Raw genomic sequence first — 23,531 nt, forward strand, 5'->3', positions numbered from 1 at the left:
CCGCAGAGTCCTCAGTGGGGGACGGCTTTACGTTATAGACTTGTGGATCCTGGACCGTCTGCTGGTCCCCTTGATCACCAGTATCCATCCATGAGTCCTGCTGCTCATCAGGCTCTGTATGAGCAGGGAAGTTGTACTCCTCATCTTGGTCCCCTCCATCCCCATCTGAGTATGTGGGTGAAGGTGTTGCACTCCGCCTATGCTGAGGAAGAATCTGCTCCACCAGAACTGGGGTGTCTGCTGCAGGCTTTTTACGTTTCAGAGGAATGGTAAAGGACTGCCAAGGTTGCGAAGTAATCTTCCTCTTGTATAGCGTGAGTTTGCCGGTGTCGGCATCGATGAAATGCTCCGACCGTTCTTCAGCCAAAGGTTGTCGAGGACCCACGGTCCCAGCCGGTGGAGTGGATGTCGACACGGTGTCCTTGGGCACCGACCGCGGTGTAAAGGCCTTTGGCGCCACCTTAGGCGGCAACCTGTAGACGAGCGGTGCCGATGTGGTCTTCGGTGCGTCTGTTAGCTTCGGCGCGGAAGGAGTCTTCGGTTCCAATGCCGAAGCCTTGTCCTTAAGGCGCTTGAGGGAGTCCGAGACCTGCTTCGTAAAGGAAGCGGACGGTTTCGTCGATCCGACTGATGTCTGTGGTCCGCCCCCTGGGGAAGACCCGAGCGTGGCTGACTTGTGTTTGTCCGGTCGAGGAGCACTCGTGACTGGTGCGCTTCGATCACTGTCCACTACCGTAGACGTCGATGCCGATGGCTTCGGATCGATCGGTTTTCCTTTAGGGGTCACGGCCCCAGACCTCGGCTCTGCGGCCTTCACCGACTTCGCGTCAACGGGCCCCTTGGTCTTCGGCGCGACACTTTCCCGATGCAGGCTCGGCAGTCTTCTTGGGCGTCGGCTTGTCTCCCTTGGTAGACTCCGACCCGGTGGGCTTCTTCGAGCTTGGCTCCTTAACCACCTTCGGCACCTTAGCCTGTTCGGCAGCTTGCGCCTGTTTGGGGGCCCCCGAAGACGACGGCGTCGGCACCGGAGCGGACGTCTTCGGTTTCGATGGCGTGTCGGCCATCTTTGTTTTCACCGGTACCGAGGGTTTCGGTTTCGTTTTCAGTAATGGCGGCTCCGCGGAGGTGTCCGTAGCCAAGCCGGAAGGCGGGGCCGTGGATCGAGGTGTAAGGTCGTGGGTAAGGCCGCGTGGCGATCCCGTGACCTGAGCCTTTGTAAGAGGACGAACGGGGCATAGCTCTTCCTCCGAGCTATATTCCATGGCCCCATATGCTTCGTCGTCGTCCCCTACCTTCGACGATTTCTGCAATGTCGGGACTGTGGTCGTCAGCTCCGTCTTCGGACTCGACCTCCACCGTGGTAGGGGAAATCTGCAGGTGACGCACTTGCTCGTCTTCCGCGGGGTCGTCAAAGATGTCCACCGGTGCTGGAGCTGATCGCTGGGCCTCAAGGCACTCCACGGCCGAAGCTTGATCGTCTTTTTCGATCGAAACCTGGAACAGGCCATACAGTTGGCCTCGTCGTGGTCCGGCGACAGGCACTTGTTGCACACAGGATGGACGTCGATGTGTGGGTACTTGGATCCACACACGGGACATTTCTTGAATGGACTCTGCTCCATGCCGTCGACTAGGCCCCGATCACCGAAGAGTCTCACGAACCCCCGGATATCCGACTCTACGAGCTGGAAGATAGACGGGACCGAACGCGAACAATACTGACGGTGCCAATAAGGCCTTTTGGCCTTGATAAAGTACTATTACGATTCCGAACAGGAGACGTCGAAATCACATCCGAACCCAATGGCGGAAAAAAACAATCTAGGAAAGGAGTCGATGCCCATGCGCACTGTAGTCCAGGGGAGGAGCCACCTATCTCGTGATACTTCGAAGACTCTTCCAGGACAACAATGTGCAATCATCCGGACCCAACACTAGGCGGCGATCTATGCTACAGATATGAATTTAGCAGCCCACATGCCTCGAACTATTAGGCTCTGTTGGGAACGTTTGTGTCTTTTCAGCATGTCTGGCATGGCCGCTTTCACAATGGCTGGTGTTTATAAAATAATCCATTATCCCCACTGGACCTGGAGCAAGAGGCTGCAAAGGCCTGAGAGAAGCTCTAGGTTGGAAAGTTGAGGTGTTTTTCAAGGGTTGTTCAGCCTTGTTGCTCCCGCTGATGAATATGTTATGAAAAGTGGTGATATTGTCCATCTGTAAGATCCTCGAGGTTAGAAGCTGTTAACATGTTCTCATAAGGGAGGTTACCGTGGGAGATCTGGCGGCAACCTCCTGTCGCTATGTTCCAGTGAAGGTTGTTCAAAATCCATTTCCCAGGATGGAAGAATAGGCACCCCTTATGGTAAGAGAGTACATGGGTGTTATTGGTCTCTTCCCTATTGGAGAAATAAATGTACACCTTGAATCAAACTTGCAGAGGTTTCAATGCAGGAGGAGGCAAGGCAAGAAATTGTAAATGCTCCTGTAATATATTATCAGCAGGCACATTGACACACAGAGGTCCTAATGGATTTGGAGACCTGGTCGGTGGTGGTGAAAGCCTCTTTTCCTGAGAGTGTATTCAAGAGAATGGCTTGACATTGAAAATCTCTATGCTGGTCTGTGCCACGTCAAATGGATTATGTTGAGTGGTGGCTTGACATCGAATGACATGCCATCTATAGTAGTGGTGACGTCAAGTAAACACAAGGTAATTTATTTATTTATTTTTATTTTATAAAGTGTGATGTCCCCAATCATGAACGCTTCTAACAGAGAATGATCCTGGTATTTTGCAGTCAGCAAAAAGAACAATGCTGTTCTTGATGGCAAAAGAGTCGGTACCATTCACTTCATTGACACTGAACAGGAATGTCGATGATGGCGACAATGTATTTTACCTTCTGTGCTCGATTTGTTTTCCTGGATACTCATCTAAGAAAGTCCTTTTGAAAGGAAGGCATGGTAGCAGTGGAATCTGAGACTTCCCCAGATGACCTGCTGCTCTTCTGCTTTTCCTTGGTCCTATGTCCGTTCAATTTCCCCCCTATATTCTGGTCGCTACTCATTTTTTTTTAAAGGTTATTTTTGAAATTTTTGGCAGAATTCCCAGTTTGACAGAATGCCAGGCTGGGAAGTATACAACAGACATTGTGAGGATCTGCAGCATTATTTTTCTTTCCACAAAAAGAACACTTCACAAACAGTGACGGTATACTGCTGGAAAAAAAAACATGCAAAAAGAGGTAAAACACCTCAAAATGTTTCCTAGCACTCAAAGAAGTCTAGTGAAGTCAAAAACAAAGTTCTGAGATAAATTGTATACCTAAACAGGTAAAGAAACACCAAGACTGTTTCAGGATCGTACTCCTACAAGCCGGACAAATGAAATGGCTCACTGAGACAAACTGCCAGTGCAGTCCATTATGGGACTGGAAGCTCCTGGAAACTTGTAGCGAAAGGGTGCTTTGTTTAACTATCATAATGCAAAGAATAGAAGGCTGCTTTTTTCCTAGCTGTTAGACAGGTAAAACAGAGGTTTGTTTTATCGGTGCTGCGATGTAGTTTTAAGAAGGTTTTTTTCCTGTTTTCTGGACAGTCTAAAATTCAGAAAACTCTGTCTTTGATAAGCTTTCACCGGTGACTATCTGTATGTGTGCATTTGGGCTCTGCAACATCTCTCTAAGCATTCATTGAATTTACAGTGTTCTGGGTTCCCAGCATGCACCGGGATTATGCTAACTTTTATGACTATCAATGAAGATCCTACAATGCAGAACAGTGTTACCAGCAATTTGCTAGTCATTGTCCAAGGACAGTACATGGTTATAGGGGAGACCAGTTAAGGTCCAAACATCTCACATAGTAAGAAGTCAATGCAGGAGGGTACTAGGATATTGGACATGAGTTAGCACCCACTGCGTGTCCCTGGGGTTATCAAAAGACCTTAAATCACAATTGGTACATAGAAGTCACAATTTTCAGTTGACTGGGGCAAACATGGAGCTGCCTGAACTCAGCGAACCCACCCAATTCCAATTTGGGGTACGGGAATTGTGATTTAGAGTAAGGATGCAACCACAACTTAAAATTTGATACCCCTAGTACCAGAAATCCTAAAAGCAAAATTGAAACAAAACCATAATCTGGGCTATCAACATTAGCCAAAGGGGTACTATCCTAAAGACCTATGGAAGGAATGCAGGACGAGATAGGTAAGAGAAAATGCAAGTTCACCACAGTCACCACAGTCACAGCCCTGGAACGCTCTCTCCTGGTCTGCAACCCATTTGATAGTCCAAATCTTCTTGGATCAGTTCTATCCAGCTGAGCTGCAAGATTAACAATGATCTTGGACATCCAACTCCCTTGACATGGCCTTGAAATAGGTTTCAATCAGCTGATCACTGCTCGAGAACCTCCTGGCAGGAGGCCTGCTCCTCACCACACTTATGCTCACTGCAACTCCTCATGAAAGAAGAAGAAACTGTAATGCTGTCTTCCACCAAATTCTAATCCAGACTTTGGTCTTAAAGGCACAGAAACAGTGTGTTTTCCCCCCAGGACTGATGTCAATTTTGTATCACTCTTTGAGAGCATTGGCATGACAACAGCTTAAACCAAAAGACAACCCCATCTTAAAACTTGAAAACCCGTCCAATTCAGACACAGCACACCTCCCCATGCTTTCAACCTAGGCTTTCTGAAAAAGCAGAGGAGAGTCTAAAAGCAGTTGTGCAAACTAGGTATTATTTTTGAATGAAACCAGGTTCTTATGGCCATGGTCCCAGGATTCCCGGAGAAGCCCAGCATTACATCAAATTAGCATAACGTTGATTTCCCATCTTAATTTCCATAGGAAACTTTGCTCTCCAATACAGGACTGTTACTTTTTACAAAAGCTATTTAAGCAAAATCAGGATGCAATGGGATACTTTTGTGTAGAATTGTAAAATGACATGGAAGAGATCTCAAGACTATTAACAGAGTTTTAGAGACTGAAAAGTGTTTTTCTACTATCAATTTCGCAGTACTGTGGTAACAACTCAAATTTCACCTTAACACTGTAATTATAAATATGTGAGTATATGTTTATTGGTACAGTTGCTTTAAATGAAGCGTGATTGGGTCACATTTACTGCCACTGCCATGGCATCACTATACATGTCATACTCAGCTGATAATGACCACATGACTTGGGCCTAAAACTAAAACCTTCTGGCTACACCTACTGTTAAATTAATTACCCCAGTCAATACAGAGATGACCATAAACTGTCTTAATCCCCTCTATAAACCAGTCTATGCCTACATCTACATCTGACATGGATGCCACAAATCCCTGATGCTTTCAAGGAAAGCCCCAAACCACAGAAAAACAAAACATAGCTTCATTGTCCTTCTCTCAAGTTAAGGTTGGGCTAGAGCAGGCCTTTATGCTTCCCATTTATGCCTGACCTTCTAACATTCCCAGTGACTTTTACCCATTTGCTACTCAATTGCCCACTCTCCACTGGTACAGAGGATAAAATATTGTTAAAAGTAATCGCATAAAATACCTGGAAAAGAAGACCACATGCACAAGCAGAACTCTCCAGTCTTCAGACGGTCCTTGTAGTCAAACACCATTGTGTTTACCCATGCAATCGGACAGTCCTGGTGAAGGAGAAAAAAAGAAAATAGAATGTCAGTAAGGATGAGAGAATGAAAAACATAACAAACAAGCAATATCTGAAATCAATATAAGCTGTGAAAGCTAAATAACGTAAATGAAAGAAAAAAGTTAGAAAGAAAGGAAGAGTTAGCATGTGCTAGACAGAGACTACCAGTTAGTTGCATGTCACGAAAACAAGAGCCCTATCAGTGTTTGAGAAAGTCTGTTATTGAAGAAGAAAGGCAGTGGCAGAGAGAAAGATGTCAGTAAATGCGACTGAAGAAAAGAGAGAAAGAAACCGCAAGCAAGAAACAGTAGGTAGTGGAAAACTAATAAAAAGATACCATTAGTACCAGGATCTCATTGACAGGGAGACCAAACAACAAGTAATTGTGCAAAGAGGTAGGGGGGGGGGAGAGAGAGAGAGAGAGAGAGAGAGAGGGAGGGAGAGAGAGAGAGAGAGGGAGAGAGAGAGAAGGAGAGAGAGAGAGAGAGAGAGAGAAGGAGAGAGAGAGAGAAGGAGAGAGAGAGAGGGAGAGAGAGAGAACAATCAGCGAGTAAAGGCCTTCAAGAAAAGGGTCAATAAAGCCCAAGAGTTAAATATACAAAAGAAGAAATGGCCTCCGTCAGGCGCATTTATCCAAAGGCAGAGCCTTCAAACTGATCACTGATTCCCTGAGATCCAAATATATAAAAGTAAGTTGTGTACACCTCTTCAGACTGGTCTTCCAATTCGGAGGGCTGACCCCACTCCTTTGCTTTACTAGAGGATTATTGTGCCTTGTTGGGTCTGCCCGCCTCGGGAGGCGCGGAGTCCACTGCTGCCTCATGTGGTGGGTGAATCCCAAGGGATCCCTAGACAACTGATTAAAGGTGGCGGTGTTTGTGTGACTCAGACAGTAACGAAATAAAATCAAGCAAAGAGAACATCATCTTGCACCTCCATCAGGTGACTGGAGAGGCCCAGGAGAAAAGGCTGACCACCAAAGAACAGGAACTATCTCAACAAGACCCAGAGTTAATGGAAATCAGCTGAGATAAGGCAACCTACATTAGACTTTCAACTCCCTCAAATGTAACCATGGGCGTGGGAGGATGAACCTTGGTCCTCTGGAATGGGCTAAAAGGGCAGTTACACCCTATGAGTCACTTTTAGGAGTGTTACATGCTAGAGACTGGAAGCACATCAGCATACCATATATAACTAGGGAAGTAATAGATACCACAATTTAGATTATGTTCACTGTGTATTTTCTTATTTGAGCAGGTAATTGTTAAGGCGGAGAGGTTCATAAAACCTCTAAACTTAGGAAACACTATGTTCGGTCAACCTTTTAAAGGAAGCAGCTACTTGGCTCTAGGTAAGTGTCATACGGTTTAGCATAGACAATGTCTACAACTCAGACTTTAAAAGATATCATGCATAATGCTGGGGTTCAATAATCCCATGAAACGCTGGAGTATTAATGGGGAACTTAAGATATCTGGGGCAGACATATGTTTAGTACAAGAGACACATTTGCTTAAAGAGTACCAACACAGACTTTGTACCACATTTTTCCCTATTCAAGGTCATGCCTCAGCTCCGTCGAAAAAGACAAGTGTTGCTATATTGGTTAGAAACAAGTCCAAACTTACACAACCCTTCCCAGCAGCAGGCAAGGTCATGTTGGACAATCTATGATTGATCAACACGTGGCAATACCAACACCCCTTGTCGATGAACTACTCACATTTCTCTGCTACCAAGCCCTCTTATGCCAGAAAAGTTTATATTCTATTCTGTCAGTGGTTTCTAATGCAGATCCAAGATGTCACTAAGGGCCCTTTAACCATCTCAGATGGTGGCCCAGAGCAACTTACATGGAGCCATGATGCATTAAGCCGTTGGGCACCTGGAGATTCAAAAACTTCCTGCTTAAAGACCCGGTTTTCCTACACGAAATAAGAGAAGCTTTACAAAAATACCTTTCACTCAACCACATGGGTCAGATGAGCCCAAGAGTGGTATGGGATTTCCTAAAAGCTGTGATAAGAGGTCTCACACATTTAGGAAGCCAGAGGTCTCATTTAGGAGGCCAGCCGCCTCTGCAGCATGAGAGAGATAGCCTGGGATTTGTACATAATGCTACTTTGTCTTTGGAGAAAATCAAATATACTATGCAAGACAGAGATTTCAACTCACCTATTTTTCTAGCTGATGTTACTTCTAGTAAGAGAACAGTTTTACATGAAAGTTGTTAGAAGAATGTTCTATAAATTGTTTAGAAAGGTGGCCTTATAAATGCAGTCAAAACAGATGGTCACTTCCTAGTTGGTGGCAATCTCATTTTTGGAGGAAAATATCAGACTAAACCCTTGATGAACTCGTTGGTGTGCCTGTCTGAGAAAAGTGAAGCCTCATCAGATGGCAAGAAAACGTGAGATAGCTGCTAAACACACTTTAATGGAAGAATATCCGAAACCTGAATTCTCAAATTTTAAGCAAATCCATTTTTTTCTCCTTGCCCTTACACCAATACGCTTCCATTTTATATTTACACATTCTAAAAGAGGAAAGAATCTGCTTGCAGTCCTCAGGTGTAGCAAAATTCTCAACTTCTAATTGTTGATGAGTCAGGCTGTCAACTGTAGGGATTGAGGCTTGTCAAGAAGTATTTGTCCCTTGTTGTCGGATAGTAGATGTATATCTGGATTGAAAGGCATCACAGACTGGATGGACGTTCCACAACTAAGTGAACCAAGGATGAGAAGGCCAGGTGGGTGCTGCTAAAATTACTTTGCAGAACTCCCTCCCCATCTTGCACGACGCCCTCTAGAGGGAATTCAGGCCCTGTTAATTTTGAAATACTGAATGACCACTACTGGCCTACCTTCTCTGAGTTGGTTTCCTCATCAGCTAAGCTCCAAAAAATCCTGGAAGCCTTAGAAGCCTCGCATATTGTCTTGGAATATAAATTTTACTCTAGGGCTATCGAACTTAATGAACTTCATGAACATCAGTGCAAGCTAGCTGTAAGAGTGATCAACAACAAATTATCGTTGAAGGTCTCTAACCTTAAAAACAAGACATAAGTAAACAGCTGAATGAAATCACAAACAGAATCAGAATCCTTGAAGGCAGGGCCAAGGATGCCAAAGGACCCTTTCGCTATAACAACATCCGAATAGTGGGAATGCCCAGGGGAATGAGTGACCCCAATGACACGTTCTTTGTCGAACAAGAGATGGTGGAGAAAATGCTGCCGTCCAGCCCATCCAAAATGTTCAAGGAGGAGCGAGCATACAGGGCTATGGCTCGTCGCCCTCCCCATGGTACACCACCTTAACCTATAGTGCTGGGATTACTTAATTATAGAGAAAAATACTTTTTGCTACAATGTTCGTGAGAAGCTTGCCATTCTGACACCAATGGTAATTATATCATGCTATTTCTGAATTTTACCCTGGCTGTCCAACTATGGTGCGCCTCCTTCAGTGGTGTTAACTGAAAATTTAGAGACATGGGCTTGTGCTACACCCTCATATTTTCTGCAAAGCTAAGGATAATTGTGGATCAACAAGTCCACTTCTTTACGGAGCCTGAAGAAGCATGGGACTGGGTGGAGAAACACATGCCTGCTGGTAGTGCCACACTTGGAATGTGATCCTTCACTGAATTAGGACTGGCCAGTTCACAGAGCATCACCACCACATAGTAAGTGCTCTAGAACAAACAAGATGCTCTGATCACTGCTGCAGTGCTGCATCAGCAGGAAGGCCCATCCTCAGAGGAAACTGGCTTGGGGAACTCCGGTGTTTCAGCATCATCTCCTGCCTGCAGCAATATATCTGATCATCTAACGTTGGGGACCCCTAAGACAGTTGATGAACTATTGTGAATTACAGCAATTATTTTGCTCCTTCATAGGATATTTAAATGCGCTTAGTTATTTAATTGTATTGATTTGCAGCTCCAATTGTATAGTATATCACACGTGTACTTACTGATCGGGTAGCACCTGGCTAGTTGGTAGCACTTTGCTGCCCACTACTGCCACCCCCACAAGTCCCCTAGCTCAGCTTGCTGCCTAGGGAAAGCATCTACAAAGTTCTATGATATTCTCAGTTTGGGCAGAAGTGTTTTTCTCCTTGGCCCTCGGACGGGGAGTTGCAGTGTTTGCGTTGCATATGAAAGGTTTGTTGGGGGGGTGCAACTGTTGATAGCCATCAACACTATTTAGTGACCACACAGCGACTTTTATTCTTTCTCAGGATAAAGGCAATCCGCAAAGATGCCACTTAAGCACCTCAGACCCATGACCTGAGACATTCAAGGCATGCACACTTAAAAAAAAAAAAGAATAATGTATACTCCTATTCTAAGCGCAGAGATGTGTACATCATATTTATTCAATAAATCCATCATTCTGAGTCAGAAGGGATCAGGTTATTAAAAATGTGGAGGGGTCAGTGCTTTTACACTAGATACTCAGCATTTGCAAGAGGCATACTCAGATAGGGGTGCCTGGGGGTCCGTTTCAGGCCAGCCGCTGTTGAAGTGGACAGACAGATACACTTTTGTGAAAGGTTACCATCAATTGGGCAGCACATACCTCCATAATAAACCAATCAAACAACCTTTTGTACCGGCATGTCCCAAAAATTGAGCAGGTGAACTAATATACTTTAGGCCATTGGGAACAGGGGTGTACTTCAACTGTGTCTTGGACACCATCTTCAGTATATATCCCCCCCCTTCTCCTGTATTCCCCAGTGAATAGTGTTGCTGAAGTGCTATTGCAATGGTTTAATTCAGTGGTGCTTAATGGATATAAAGAGAATCGGTCATACGACTAAGAAATATACTCCTACTCATCTTCTCACGACATCCATGTCCAACTTGATCGTTTCATCCTTCCAGAAATGGTACAAGCGTCAGTGACCCTTACCGAATATTTGATAAAATGGTAATGTACTACAATCACATACTGGTGGGTGTGGTATGGGGTAGAACACTCCCTCCAGTCCGACATGGAAACTCCAACCTCCTATGCTGCAAGATCCAGCAGTTAGAACTACTCTGAGAGAATGTATACACAACTACTTCGAGGTGAATGCAAGATATACAGCCTCCACATTAATTAAATGTGTCAGACCGTTTACTTTAATGAGTTCGAAGCTTAACTGGGCCATCTGGGGGCCATCTGGAGGCCGACTCGGCCGAGCCACTTGTCAGGTCCTTATTGACGCAAGGGAGAAACATGCCTCTCTCATAGAGAGGTTTCGCTGTTTGGACTATCGCACATATGTTGCCAAAACCCAAGTAAAGAACAATAAGTCTGGCCGACTTCTGGCTCGACTTATGCAGGAGAAGAACACGGCCACTCTCATTACAGCTATCTGTTTAGCTTTTGCCGATATAGACACGCAATGTGAAATGCATACTACTTTTTACGACTATTATAGGAGACTTCATCGCTTTGTAACTGAGCCTTCGGCTAACATTTTTACATGAACTCTTAGACTTTATGCATTTGCCAGGATCCCATCATACATCAGAGATACTATGGAGTTGTCAAACTCGAAGTAGGAGGTTAAATGGAGGAGGAGCTAAAAGATCTGGCGAATGGTAAAATGTCTAGTCTCAATAGGCTTCCAATAGAATTTTACAACAGGTATCGCAAACCACTATTTGCTAGACTAACAAAACTTTCTAAATCAGTGCCGGATACCCACCGATTGCCAAAAACGCTGAGGGAAGTGCTGATTGTCAAATATAAAACTGACTCTCACTAGAGCTGTATTGCTTCTTTATTGGCTTTTAAAAGCTCTATGTCTAACCTCAGATTAATTTAAATTAATTTATAACAAAATGTTAAAAGAATATGAAACTGTTCAATCATATAGGGACAGTTTATGGCACATATCTAGATGTGTCCCTCGACCAACAACCAAAACAATTCCACTCTCTCCTTACAAACAACAGCACACATTCACATACATATCTCATTTATGATCCTCCCAACCACAAATTACATACAGAGGTGAATACCTTGGAGAGAAAGATTTAGACGTTGTTGTATTTTAAGTTAGGATCTTGTGACAGCTGTTACAAGATCCCAACTTAGAACACAACGGCTAATAACGGCCATAAACTGTCTCTATATGATTGTACAGTTTCATATTCTTTTTTAAAAAGGTTCACATTTGATGTATTACATCGTATAAGAGTTATGTGCTTTGAGTTGATAATTATTTGGATGTAAAGAAAGGGTTTTAATATAACAAAATGAACACAAAAAAATCTACATTAAGAAATAAGTGAAATACAAGTATGTATATGAATTTGACTAGCATGTATTAAATTAATTTGTGGTTAGTCCATAGAGCTTTCATAAGCCAATAGAGAAGCAATACAGGTCTAGTGGGAGTCAGTTTTGCATTTAATGGTGTTTCCCTCTTGTTCCTAGACCCAAAAGGTTTTAGGGGGTACCTTCTTCATATAGTGCTGGAAGTGTTGATGGTTTCACTTCCCAAAAAGGATATAGATCCATTGGAAACATCCTCATGCAGACCCTTGGCCATTTTTAACTTGGACTAAAAGATATTGAGCAAAATTATTGTGGGTAGGTTGCTCACATAGGTACCAGATTTGGTTCACAGAGACCAAATTTAATGAATACCTTTCAGATACACCTTCCTCAACATAAGGCAGCGACAACGCATTATGGAAGCAGACTCTTGATGGTGGCCTCACTCCGCATATTTAGTGTTGGACTTGGAGAAAGTGTTTGACATGATTAAGTGGCACTATATGATCATGGTGGACATGATCAAGTGGCACTATATGATCACGGTGTCCCAAACATTTGGAATAGGAAGGAAGATGATCCTATGGAACAAACGTTTATACTCTGAACCCTCTGCAAAGGTTAAAACTTTTTAGTTTTTCTCTGAGGCATTTCCTGTCCGTACGGGCACACAACAAGGGTGCCTACTATCTCCCTTGTTATTTGCCCCCGCCAAGCAGTCATTCGACACGATGGCAGGGCTGAGGCATCCCACTCTCGGATTCCAAGCATCTATTATCATTATACACAGAAAATGTATTAGTGTATATTAAAGACGTACGCAATGACACCTCTCTATTAACCAAAGTTCTTGAAGAATTTAAATCAGCGTCCAACCTGTGGGGTAAATTGGGCTAGATCCACCACATTCTTCTGGCCCCCACCTGACCGAAGTACATCCTGGATAAGGGTGGTGGTGAAATTACATGTGCATCAGTGTAATTCCAATATCTCGGTTTTATAAAACATAATTGAAGCTGTAACCTTGGAGCCTTGATATCCCAGGTGGGGGTTTGGAGGAAGCTTCCCATTTCCACCATTCGCAGATTTGTGCTGGCTAAAATGATTATAATCTCTGTTATTGTAATATTTTTGTAACCTTCTACTACTTCTCCCTAGGAGATATTTTAGAGCATTAGACATGTTGCTGGGCAACTTCATCTGGGGTGTTGCTAGCTATAGGGTCTCACTTACCAAATTTAAGCCCTCCAACTAGTCAAGGAGGCCAGGGGTCTCCAGATTTTGAACACCACTACCTGGCTCTCCAGTCGCAATGGGCATGTCGTTGGCCAGCTGGCTACTTGTTTTTGGAGGAGGTTCCAATCATGTTTAGTGAGGTACAAATATTGTATCCACCGGCTCCGTTTAACTGAATTCAATTAACTTTTTGCTTCCTGTTAAACATTGCAGTTGCACAAGGTGCCTGGGCTTGTATTCGCGGGGTCAACTGTACCACGCTGTTTCACACCGAACTGTGTGATTTAGCTCAAACTTGATGATTCTTAGTTTACAGTTGCCTACTGGGGAAAGCCTGTCCACACATGCTCCATTTCACACCACTTTCCACACTGGCATTAAAACTGATGGACATGCAGGAGATGGAAGGCAGTCAGGCATTGTAAAAGTTCTTCCGGTTGAACCTTCTGAGTGAAAAAAGTTATACAATTCCCTTACCCCTTACATATAGCAGCAGGGTTGAATCAAAAAGATGTAAACAGTAGCTTGAAGAGACACTTGAATTGCTAAAATGGTCTCACACCAGGGGCCAGATGTAGGTCGCCCAATACCGGTCGGTAACGGCCGAAATTACCGTATTTCGCCCGTTACCGACCGGTATTAGGCTACTGAGATGTAGGTGGCCTAAATTGCAAATTCGGTAATTTACCGATTCGGTATTTTAAGGAATCGGTAAATTACAGATTCCTTAAAATACCGAATCGGTAAATTACCGAATTTGCAATTTAGGGAGCACCCAAATGAGTGCTTTTCCCATTTTAGGATTCGTTATTTACCACCAACTATAAGTTGGTGGTAAATAAAGAATACCTTTGAAAATGCAAATCTGTGCATTTTCAACAGTGCCATGTGGCAGGCATACATGCCCTTAGGGCATGTATGTGTGCCACATCTGCACACAAGCACGATTCAGGGGTGCAACAGGGTGTCAAAGTGACACCCTGGTACCCTTGAATGTTTTCTCCATTTTACCGAATCGGTATTTACCGATTCGGTAATTGCCATTAATTCCTATGGGCCTGGAGGCCCATAGGAATGAATGGCAATTACCGAATCGGTAAATACCGATTCGGTAAATACCGAATCTTACCGATTCGGTAATGTTTACCGATTTTTTTGCTACATAGCATTTACCGATTCTAAAATACCGAATCGGTAAAATTCGGTATTTTAGAAACTGTAAATTTTCATTACCTACATCTAGCCCTAAATGTGGTAAAAAACTGGCAGTTGGAAGACTGTCAGCAGAAGAGCTGTAGGCCCTGGCAGCTGATCTGCTGTAGTTCAGGTCTCTTATAAAGATGGGGATGGGCTGTATGTTATCTATGGCTTTATCAATGTTGTTGTGGGCAATGGTACATTGCTATGTTAGACGGTTATTGAGAGTTCCCAGCCTTACGACAGGGAATAATTCAAGTATGTGAATCTATGAAACACCCAAAGCTGGAGAACATGAGTCAGCCGCGTTTTTATTAAGATTAAAGGAATCAAACCTCTTTTGATATGGACATATAACATTCTTTAGATTACTTTCAAAATAAAAGGAATTCATTATTTTCCATGTTTGGGGAGAACTAATATGGATATAGAAAGAAAGACAGAAGGTAGTGCATTACATCAGACTTGTTAATTTCTCTATGCAAATGGTTCACCAACATGTTTGCTTTAGTAAAGCACTGTAAAAATTCTTGAGGACAGCCAAAGGTTCATATGGTTAAGCCCCACCCAATGCGAGAATTCTTTATGGGTTAAGGTATTTTCTGATTTCTACCTCTGGGAAGACAACTGTGGTGCAAGAAGCAATTATTTTTCTATTAGCATTGACAATTTGTTTCTTGTATGCACAGTCATCAATTGTATACATGGCGGATCGGGGATAGCAACTTTTTGACTGGTACATATTTATATTCTCATTTTTATATATTACCATCATATGTTTAGAACATTTTCTCCTATTTGCGACCCATCTGATTTATTAATGTTGAACATGTCTACTTCTCTGTGGGGATCTCGGATTGCTCAGTCAGACTGATGATGTACATATCTTGAGGGGAAGTCACCATGAAAATAAAGGTCGTTCTCCCAGGAAGAGACTCACTCATTACACTCCGGATGATTGGACCCCTGCAATATCCTCAAATGCAGGATACTCAACTACAACATTTCTGGCAGTGGATGACTGTGCCTTTTGAATTCCTCTTATTGAGCTCCAAAGTGAGTGCCCTCATAAGTTAAACGGGGTGGTAACATTTTAAAGGGACTGGGATCCTTGATCTTTCTCGTTTTAACTTTGGAGCAATATGCCTCTTTAAAGTGTCTATTAGCTTTAGGGGAGCTGTCTAAATATATTCCCTTCTTTGTCTATTCAAGCAGCACATTTCTCATTCATAAGTCAGCATTGGTAGATTCCAATAATTCTTTACAACTTCAGGATTATCAAGCTCAAGCTATTTACCTCTGTGCTTCTCTCAAGTGTTATTGTGAACAGGAGGTTTTCTATTAAGATTTCATAATCTTAAATTCCCACTTCAAAAATATTTGTGCTTTCACTATCCTGATAGAAGCTTCCTCCAGTTTATCAGCTAATGCAGACTTCTGATTGTCAGTGGAACTGTTTTCATTATCGCATGTATTTTTCCTCAAATAGTACGTATGTCATGTATTCCAATCGGATTCAGATACCTGACATATAAAATATGTTCTTATCCCTAATGTGGTTTAAAGAAATGCAAAGAAGAATACTGGTACCTTCATTCAAATCAAAAACAATTGGCTCTCCTCCATGATAGAGCCCTCATCAGAATGCTAGCAGGGGTTTGAGGCATACTTCCTTCCTTCACCATATTATCAAAAAACAAACTATGGCAGCAACTGCCACTGTGGTGTAAGATGCAACTGTGGAGGCTGTGTTGACTGCCTGAAAGCGATAATGCGGTTCTTCCTTACTCAATACAAAATGAACATAGGAACTGTTTTGTGTAGATTTTTTAAGGGTTCTGTAATATTCTGTGCTGAGTTACATATTCATAGACACAGCTTATTTATAGTTGGAGAAATCTACTTCTTGCTGTTGAAGAAATGTTTTGGATCCCACACATTAGATAATCTATGGTTTATCAAGTTAATGGGAAGCTTATGACTCTAAAGGAAGGGGCCCTGCAATCTCCTGCATCAGGTATTTGGGGTGCCAGCTGGGGGCAGAGATGACCTACACAGATGGCATCTGAGGAAGTGCTAGAGCATCACCATATCGGTCTACCTAGGTGTGGAGCTAGACTCAACATGATGGTGCAGCATAGTCTATGGTGCAGAGGTCAGTGTTGTCGCCCAAGGGCTACCCTGGTAACTGCTGCACTTCCTCTGACACTTGAAATCAGGGTCCAGTTAAAAAAAAGTTTATCAGGAACCAGGGGTAAACTGGTTGTATAACATGGTGTTTTCCTATTCTTTAGTCTTTTCTGCACCATCTGCATAGGGTCAGCGAAAGGTCTCTCCATACTTGAGGGGGAAGGTTTCTGGGTAATGTGTCCCACTATGTCACTGGCAGAAAGAGTAATCCAGATCATGCCTGGTAGGTGAGAACCAGCACCCACTTCTTGATTCTTGATTGTACACTCATTAACAATGTGTCCTCAAAACAGGTGACTCCTTACACTGAACACTTGTAAGGCACTTCTCTAGTGCCTTTGTTTCTATGGTAGCACATTGGGTACAGGTTTGCACTGTAGGGACCAACCCCAAACACACTTCTGAAAACTTCAAACATTCAGTGACATAACAAGCATGATTTAAAACCAGAGAACTTCTTGATGAGGAACGTGATCTGAAGGAAGAAGTAGCAAGAGGGTTAGAAAAACAGAAAGTCACAAAAGTACTGGATTAGAGACCACCAAAGGATATCAAGAAGAGGAAGAAACACGTGACAGAAGAGGACTGCTTAGACTTCCTACACAACATACCACTCACTGCTCTATCACAGGAAGATGCACAAGCGCTAGAAAATGACTTGACAGCGGAGGAATTGGGGAAGGCGCTGGCAGCATTACACACAGGCAAAGCAATGGGACCGAACGGTCTGCCGGTGGAACTATATAAATCACTGGCACGACAGCTCATCCCCAATATGCTTCAGATGTATACTGACTGCTTATCACAGGGTACATTAACGGCTGATCAGCGATTGGCCACCATCGTCACAATTCACAAACCTGGCAAGCCACCCGACCTAACATCCTCATATCGCCCGATTTCACTAATAAATGCAGTCGCGAAAGTGTTGGCGAAACTGCTGTCACTACGACTTCAGCCACACCTCACAACATTAATCCACCCGGACCAGTCGGGCTTTATGCCCGGGCGAAACACATCACTTGTCCTGCGACGTCTGAATGGGGTACTCCACCGCATCCCCAAGCTCCGTGAGGAGGCAGCCATTCTATCCCTGGACGCAACTATGGCTTTCGACCTTGTAGAGTGGCCATTCCTTTTTGCAGTACTCAGGAAGTTGGGCTTTGGCCCCAAGTTCTGTGGCTGGATTAAACTGCTATATACGGCACCCCTTGCACAAGTGGTGGCCAACGGCCATACATCAAATACGATAACATTGGGTCGCGGTACACGACAGGGGAGCCCCCTATCCCCTCTCCTGTTTGCCCTCATTTTGGAACCGTTGGCAGTGATAATAAAAACGGACCCAATGATCCGTGGGATCACCTGGGAAACGGGATGGGAAGATCGTATCTCCCTTTACGCCGACGACGTATTAATATACCTTATGTCCCAGACAACTTCCATAATAGCCCTGTTAGATAGCCTCAAGAAGTATGGGGAAGTCTCGGGTTACACAATAAATTGGACAAAATCGCTCTTATATGTATTACATGGTCGAATGCCCATACTCCCTCCAGCCTGTCCGCTGCAAACAGTAACCAGAGGTTTCAAATACCTTGGAATCTATGTCACTCCTCAAGCCCCCATCTTTACGGAAGAGAACCTACAGAAACCCTTGCAGAGGCTCAAATCGGATGTAACACACTGGCGCTCCCTCACGCTGACGCTGTTAGGAAGAGCAGCACTCTTCAAGATGCTTTCGCTCCCACGGTTCCTTTATGCGCTGCAAAATACCCCATTCCCGGTCCCTATTACCTACTTTAAGGCAATAGACGCAGAAATCACTTCCTTATTATGGGACGGAAAACCGGCTCGTATAGCTAACTCCAAATTAATCCGTAGCTGGTACGATGGGGGGATTGCGCTGCCAAGTGTTAAATTATACTACTGGGCTGCACAGCTAACGGTGGTTAACCAATGGTTACATGTCCCTCACCATGACCCAGCCTACAGCTTGGTCAGGACGCTACTCCCCACAGACCAACTGATAAAGGCCCTTTACACTAATAAGCGACGTCACACGCTCACAGGCCCCACGGCACACACAGTTAAAATCTGGCACGCAGCTCAGAGAGCTTTGGGCTGGGAGGGAGTGCTTACACTGGCCACCCCACTCTGGGACACACGTCGCCTTGGTACCCTGGCTAACACTAAGGGGTTCAGACAATGGGACCTCATAGGTATCTCGAAGATAGGTGACCTGTGGAGTAGGGGCGAAATCATCACATTTGAAACCCTGCAAGAAAAATACGGAATGGCAAGTACCGAGCGGTACCGCTACACGCAAATTAGACATGCCCTGAAAGGCGCCATCCCACCGGGAACGACCCTGGTTGAATCCTCCCCACTGGAGGATAGACTCCTCACTGACCATCTAGAAAAGAAAGCAATTTCACTAACGTACCGTAAGTTGATAAATAATCTTCCAGACCCCACAGTGGTTCTCCGTAGCAAGTGGGAGGTGGAACTAGGGGACATAGACGACGAAGACTGGTTATACGCACTTGCTTCGGCAAGAGACGCCTCCATACCATCTCGGCTAAAGCTCATACAACTGAAGATACTACACCGAGTCTATTATTCCCGCACTCTACTACATAAATTAGGTCACGTCCCGGAACCTGGGTGCCTGAGGGGTTGCAGGCTCCCAGGAACATACTTTCATATACTATGGGACTGCCCCAGGATACAAACATACTGGTCAGAGGTGCTATCTGAACTTTCAAGAGCAGGCGGGGTAGAAATACAACTCGACCCACGGTGTTGTATATTAAATATTTGGCCGCCCACAGATCTAAACCGGGGGATGCAAACCTGGGCAACACTAGGCATGATGCTAGCGAAGCGGAACATAGCTAGAAAATGGGGATCCGGCACCGTACCCTCAAGAACACACTGGGGGAAAGACATGGATGCGGCGATGGTGGCAGAAAAGGCGGTATTTATACATAGGGGGTGTCCCAAAAAATGGTCCACTATCTGGGGAAAATGGAATGAATACCGGGGAAACATATGTGAACCACCGCAGGAGGTGTCTGACCTGCCAGCAAGTCCATAGGGCGGGAGCCAGGGCGTAATACAATTGTAACAGCCATGGATACCTGATTTGTGAAAACAAAGGCATTAGACTGCCAACACGACTTTTTTGACGTGCAGGCGGGTTATCGAACTGTCTTCCAACCACATGCCATACAAGATATACCCCGATAGAAGTACATCCGAAGGCCCATGTGTCTAATAGTAACATGTATATGGTGTTATGATTGTCGACGTTCACAGATCATCAAATGTGGTGTTATTTGTATACAATGAAGATGCCAATATATGTTGTTTGCATGTGTGAAAACGAATTTTACATGTACTGTTACACTGAAAAAGCCAATAAAAATTGTTATAATAAAAAAAAAAAGAAGAGGAAGAAACTGGTTCTTATCCACAATGTCTAGCATAAAAAATAGAACTGGTATGATGCATACACGTATACTGTGGAGTGAATTGAGAGTGCATGGTACCTGCCTGCTCGAATGGTAGTAGCAAATATAGCATTGAATTTAAATCTGTTAAGGTAGGTTCCTGTCCTTGTCACCTGGAGACAGAGAACCCACACGTTGAAAGTGTGGAAAATACCAAAGACTGTAGGAGATCTACGAATCCCAATTTAAACTCTGTTTTTTAAATCAGACAAGGAAACTGTGGTCCAGGTCTTATTTTTCTACCTTTCGAACAAACATCTCAATAAGATATTGGTAAAGACCAACATGAAATTGTGCACACATGCTTTCACAGTCTGACAAGCGTGGCCACTGCCATTCCAACAGTTCAATATGCTACTGCTAAATGACTGCAGTGTGCCTAAATCAGACATATATAGTACATGTCTTTCATTTAATGTTTGTAGGCAGCCTTCTACTGGTTTACAATCTGTGTGCATGTAATGCTTCTTCCTCTAGTGCTCTGTAAGTTTTTATCTGGCAAATTGTGTTACTTCATCTTCAGCATATCCTGACAGCCATGGATAGATTGTAACAAGATATCAACAAAGCATATCATTCTGGTCACTATTTTCATCGGTACAGTTCCCTTTTACGCCCTCCTTATCCCACCTTCCCTCTCTCCCTCTCATGCTCACTTCTGCTCCCATTTGTGATTGTGAATTGGCCATATGGTGTAATAGCATGTAAAACAACAGCATACCGCATTCTTTGATTTCTTCTTGTTTGAGCGGGCTTTCTTGTTTTTCTCAACAGCATAGAGGGCAAAACAGAGCCGGGCCATGCGAGGCAAGTCACGGATACTGATGTCAAACTCCAGCCTCTGGTTCCAGATGGGTTCAGAGCAGACATTCACTTCTGAGCTCACCACAGTCTTGCAGAGCATCTCAGTGCCATGGAAGAGCCCGGCCTCCACCACCAGCTGCTGGATAGAAAGGAATCAGAAAGAAGTCATTAATTGTTTTTTGCAGTGGTAATCACTAGCTCTCGTTGTACACCACCTCCTTAGTCCTATGGAACAGTCCAGAGTCTACCAATAGATACAGGTGAGGAATGGGAGGGGGGGGGGGCGAATAGCACAAGCTCATTATAATATTGTGTAGATGTCACTGCCAGTGCCGTCCTCTTCATCCCTCCCGAATACACTTTCGAAGAGAACGATTTCAATGTCCACAATCAGCTGCTAGAGTTGGAGGAAGCAGTAAGGGGCCACAAAAGTACTGCACAGATGTCAACATACTGCAGTGGAAAGAAGAGTCTGTTTTTCACCAACAGCTCTTGAAGATTGGGGAAGTAGGAAAAAGGTTGTTCATGGTACTGTGCTTAAATCATTACTGTTGCTGTGCATTTTATCACTTTTGTTCTGCGTCCTTTCCAACGTACAAAAAGAAATGCTTCCTTTCTTGCCGTTGTGTTACTGCATTGTAGGAATCTTCATATTAGTCATAAACATAAAACTAAGGGCCTCGAGGTCGAAGTATAGTCCATCTGGGTGGGGGGGATATGATGTCTACTACCCTGATGGAATATTGCTTCCCAAATTTAGAGATCACCTCTGGCTCAGAAGTGTATCTTGATAGGAGCCAGAGACATAACGGTTAATTCAAAGTGCATGAAGTTTGGTGGTCGGCCACAGTGCATTTTATTGGTGTAAAACAAATAACTATTGAAGGAGTTTTTTCCTCGAGGTATGGGGGTGATTTTTTGTTTGTTTCGGTCCCTCAACACCAAGTTTTACCTAACAGAGATAGACAGACAAAAGCACCTCACACTGTTCACCCAAAAAAGGGCAGTTGGCATAATGCCCTTCCTTCAGCAGCCCCATCTCTAATATAGATTGCCTTCCACTAACGGAGACAACGGGGGCTCCGCTGACGGAGAGCTGGTGGTCCTCCTGACCCTTAATAGAAAGGAGGACCTGTTGGTTTGCTAGACAAGATAGCAGATATGGAAGAAAAAAGGACCTTATACTGTCCATCCTAAATAGGGCGACTGGCATATGCCCTTCCTCCAACAGCCCCTACTAAGTTACAGAATGCCTTCTGTCAATGGGGGATTCGATACTCTGTCATGTTTGAGATAGAGTACCCTGTCTGCCAAACTCTAAGTAGTCTCCATTTCATGCAGGGACCGATGAACACTTTAAATCTATAAACATCAAGGAGGGTAAAGAGTCCAGCATTCCAATTGCAGACAAGTGACAAAGATTCCTTTCATGGCAGAACGAGGAGTACAAGTAACCATTTCTTCTGCATCATAGAAACTTCTGTGATAGCCTTAAACAGAGTAGACTCACAATACGATCCCTGAATAGTCACTGTTTTCTCCCATAACCGAGAAAGTAAAACATTAATTACCGAAATGAAAAAAAAATTGAAAAGTTCATTAATAGAAGAAGAATTAAAAAAGTAGCTAGATCCAGACTAATGTCAGATCTGGTGTTAGATTGCTGCTTTACAGGTCTGTGATTAGGGAACATTCATTAACCAGGCTGGCTGACTGCTTTCAGTCTGGTTGAAAGAGCTTTAGGCCTATCTGGAAGTGACTTATTAGAATTGAAAACAAAGAAGGATGCACAAGACAATCCAGCATGAAAGAGATTGTTTAGAAGTAACTAAGCCTCAAGCAAAGGAACATTGTAAATAGACAACTGGTTCAATTTTCTCAGTATTTTAGCCTTATGAAGGTTAAACTGCAAAACCCACTTAATGTCTAGGGAAAGCTGAGGCCATTCTGCTAAAGTAGTAATGTTGATAAAAAAAAGACTGATAAGATAATAGCTTGATTAAAATGGAATTCTAAAATGACCATAGGAAAAAAAGACAGATCTCCTAAGTACTCTTGTAGGATGGAAGATTTGGAGTTAGCAAACCACATGCCATTTAAGGTGTTTACGTCTATGTGCGGAAGCAAATATTTTTACAAAGGCAGTCTTACAAAATATGCATTGCAATTAAGCCATATCTATAGGTTCAAATAGAGAAGACAAATGTAACTCCTATAGAGGGAGGTCTTTAGATAGAAGACTTCATTTAAACCCTCCAAGACATCTTCAGTAACTGGTACCTTAATAAAGTTATCTGAGGAAGCTTCTTTTCTATAGGCAATTACAGCTGATAAGTGGACGTTTACTGAGGCAAACCACAGTTTGTCAAGGTTAGGCTAGATCAGAAAGAGGACATCTCGTTGATAGCCTTTTGACCATTCTGCGGACTCCATAAGCATAAGCTTTTCTATTTGAATAAATAGGATCCCCCTTAATGGAGTAGAATACAGAGGGTGGATGAGGGAGTCCTCACCTAAGGTTGGATAGCGGAGATCCTGGTGAGTCAGCACATTGGGGAAGGTTACGAGCCTTATTTTTGAAACCTCGTCTTTGATTATAAGAATATATATGCTGTGGTTGCTGCTGTTAGGGCCGGCACAA

General features: G+C 43.7%; 1 protein-coding gene across 2 annotated transcripts in view; it reads right to left on the reverse strand.

Annotated features, from left to right (window-relative positions):
• Window positions 1-23,531, reverse strand: part of PIK3CD (phosphatidylinositol-4,5-bisphosphate 3-kinase catalytic subunit delta) — a 628,820-nt gene that overhangs the window by 379,299 nt on the left and 225,990 nt on the right. The window contains exons 9-10 of one of the 2 annotated variants that reach the window (XM_078642291.1): window positions 20,808-21,029; window positions 5,561-5,657 (exon numbers count right to left, since the gene is read on the reverse strand). In XM_078642291.1, the coding sequence (XP_078498417.1) occupies window positions 5,561-5,657; window positions 20,808-21,029 (319 nt within the window). The remainder of the gene's footprint in view (window positions 1-5,560; window positions 5,658-20,807; window positions 21,030-23,531) is intronic. The other variant, XM_078642292.1, reaches the window with a different exon arrangement.

This window comes from Lissotriton helveticus, chromosome 5_1 (assembly GCF_964261635.1).
Source record: "Lissotriton helveticus chromosome 5_1, aLisHel1.1, whole genome shotgun sequence".
Lineage (NCBI taxonomy): Eukaryota > Metazoa > Chordata > Amphibia > Caudata > Salamandridae > Lissotriton > Lissotriton helveticus.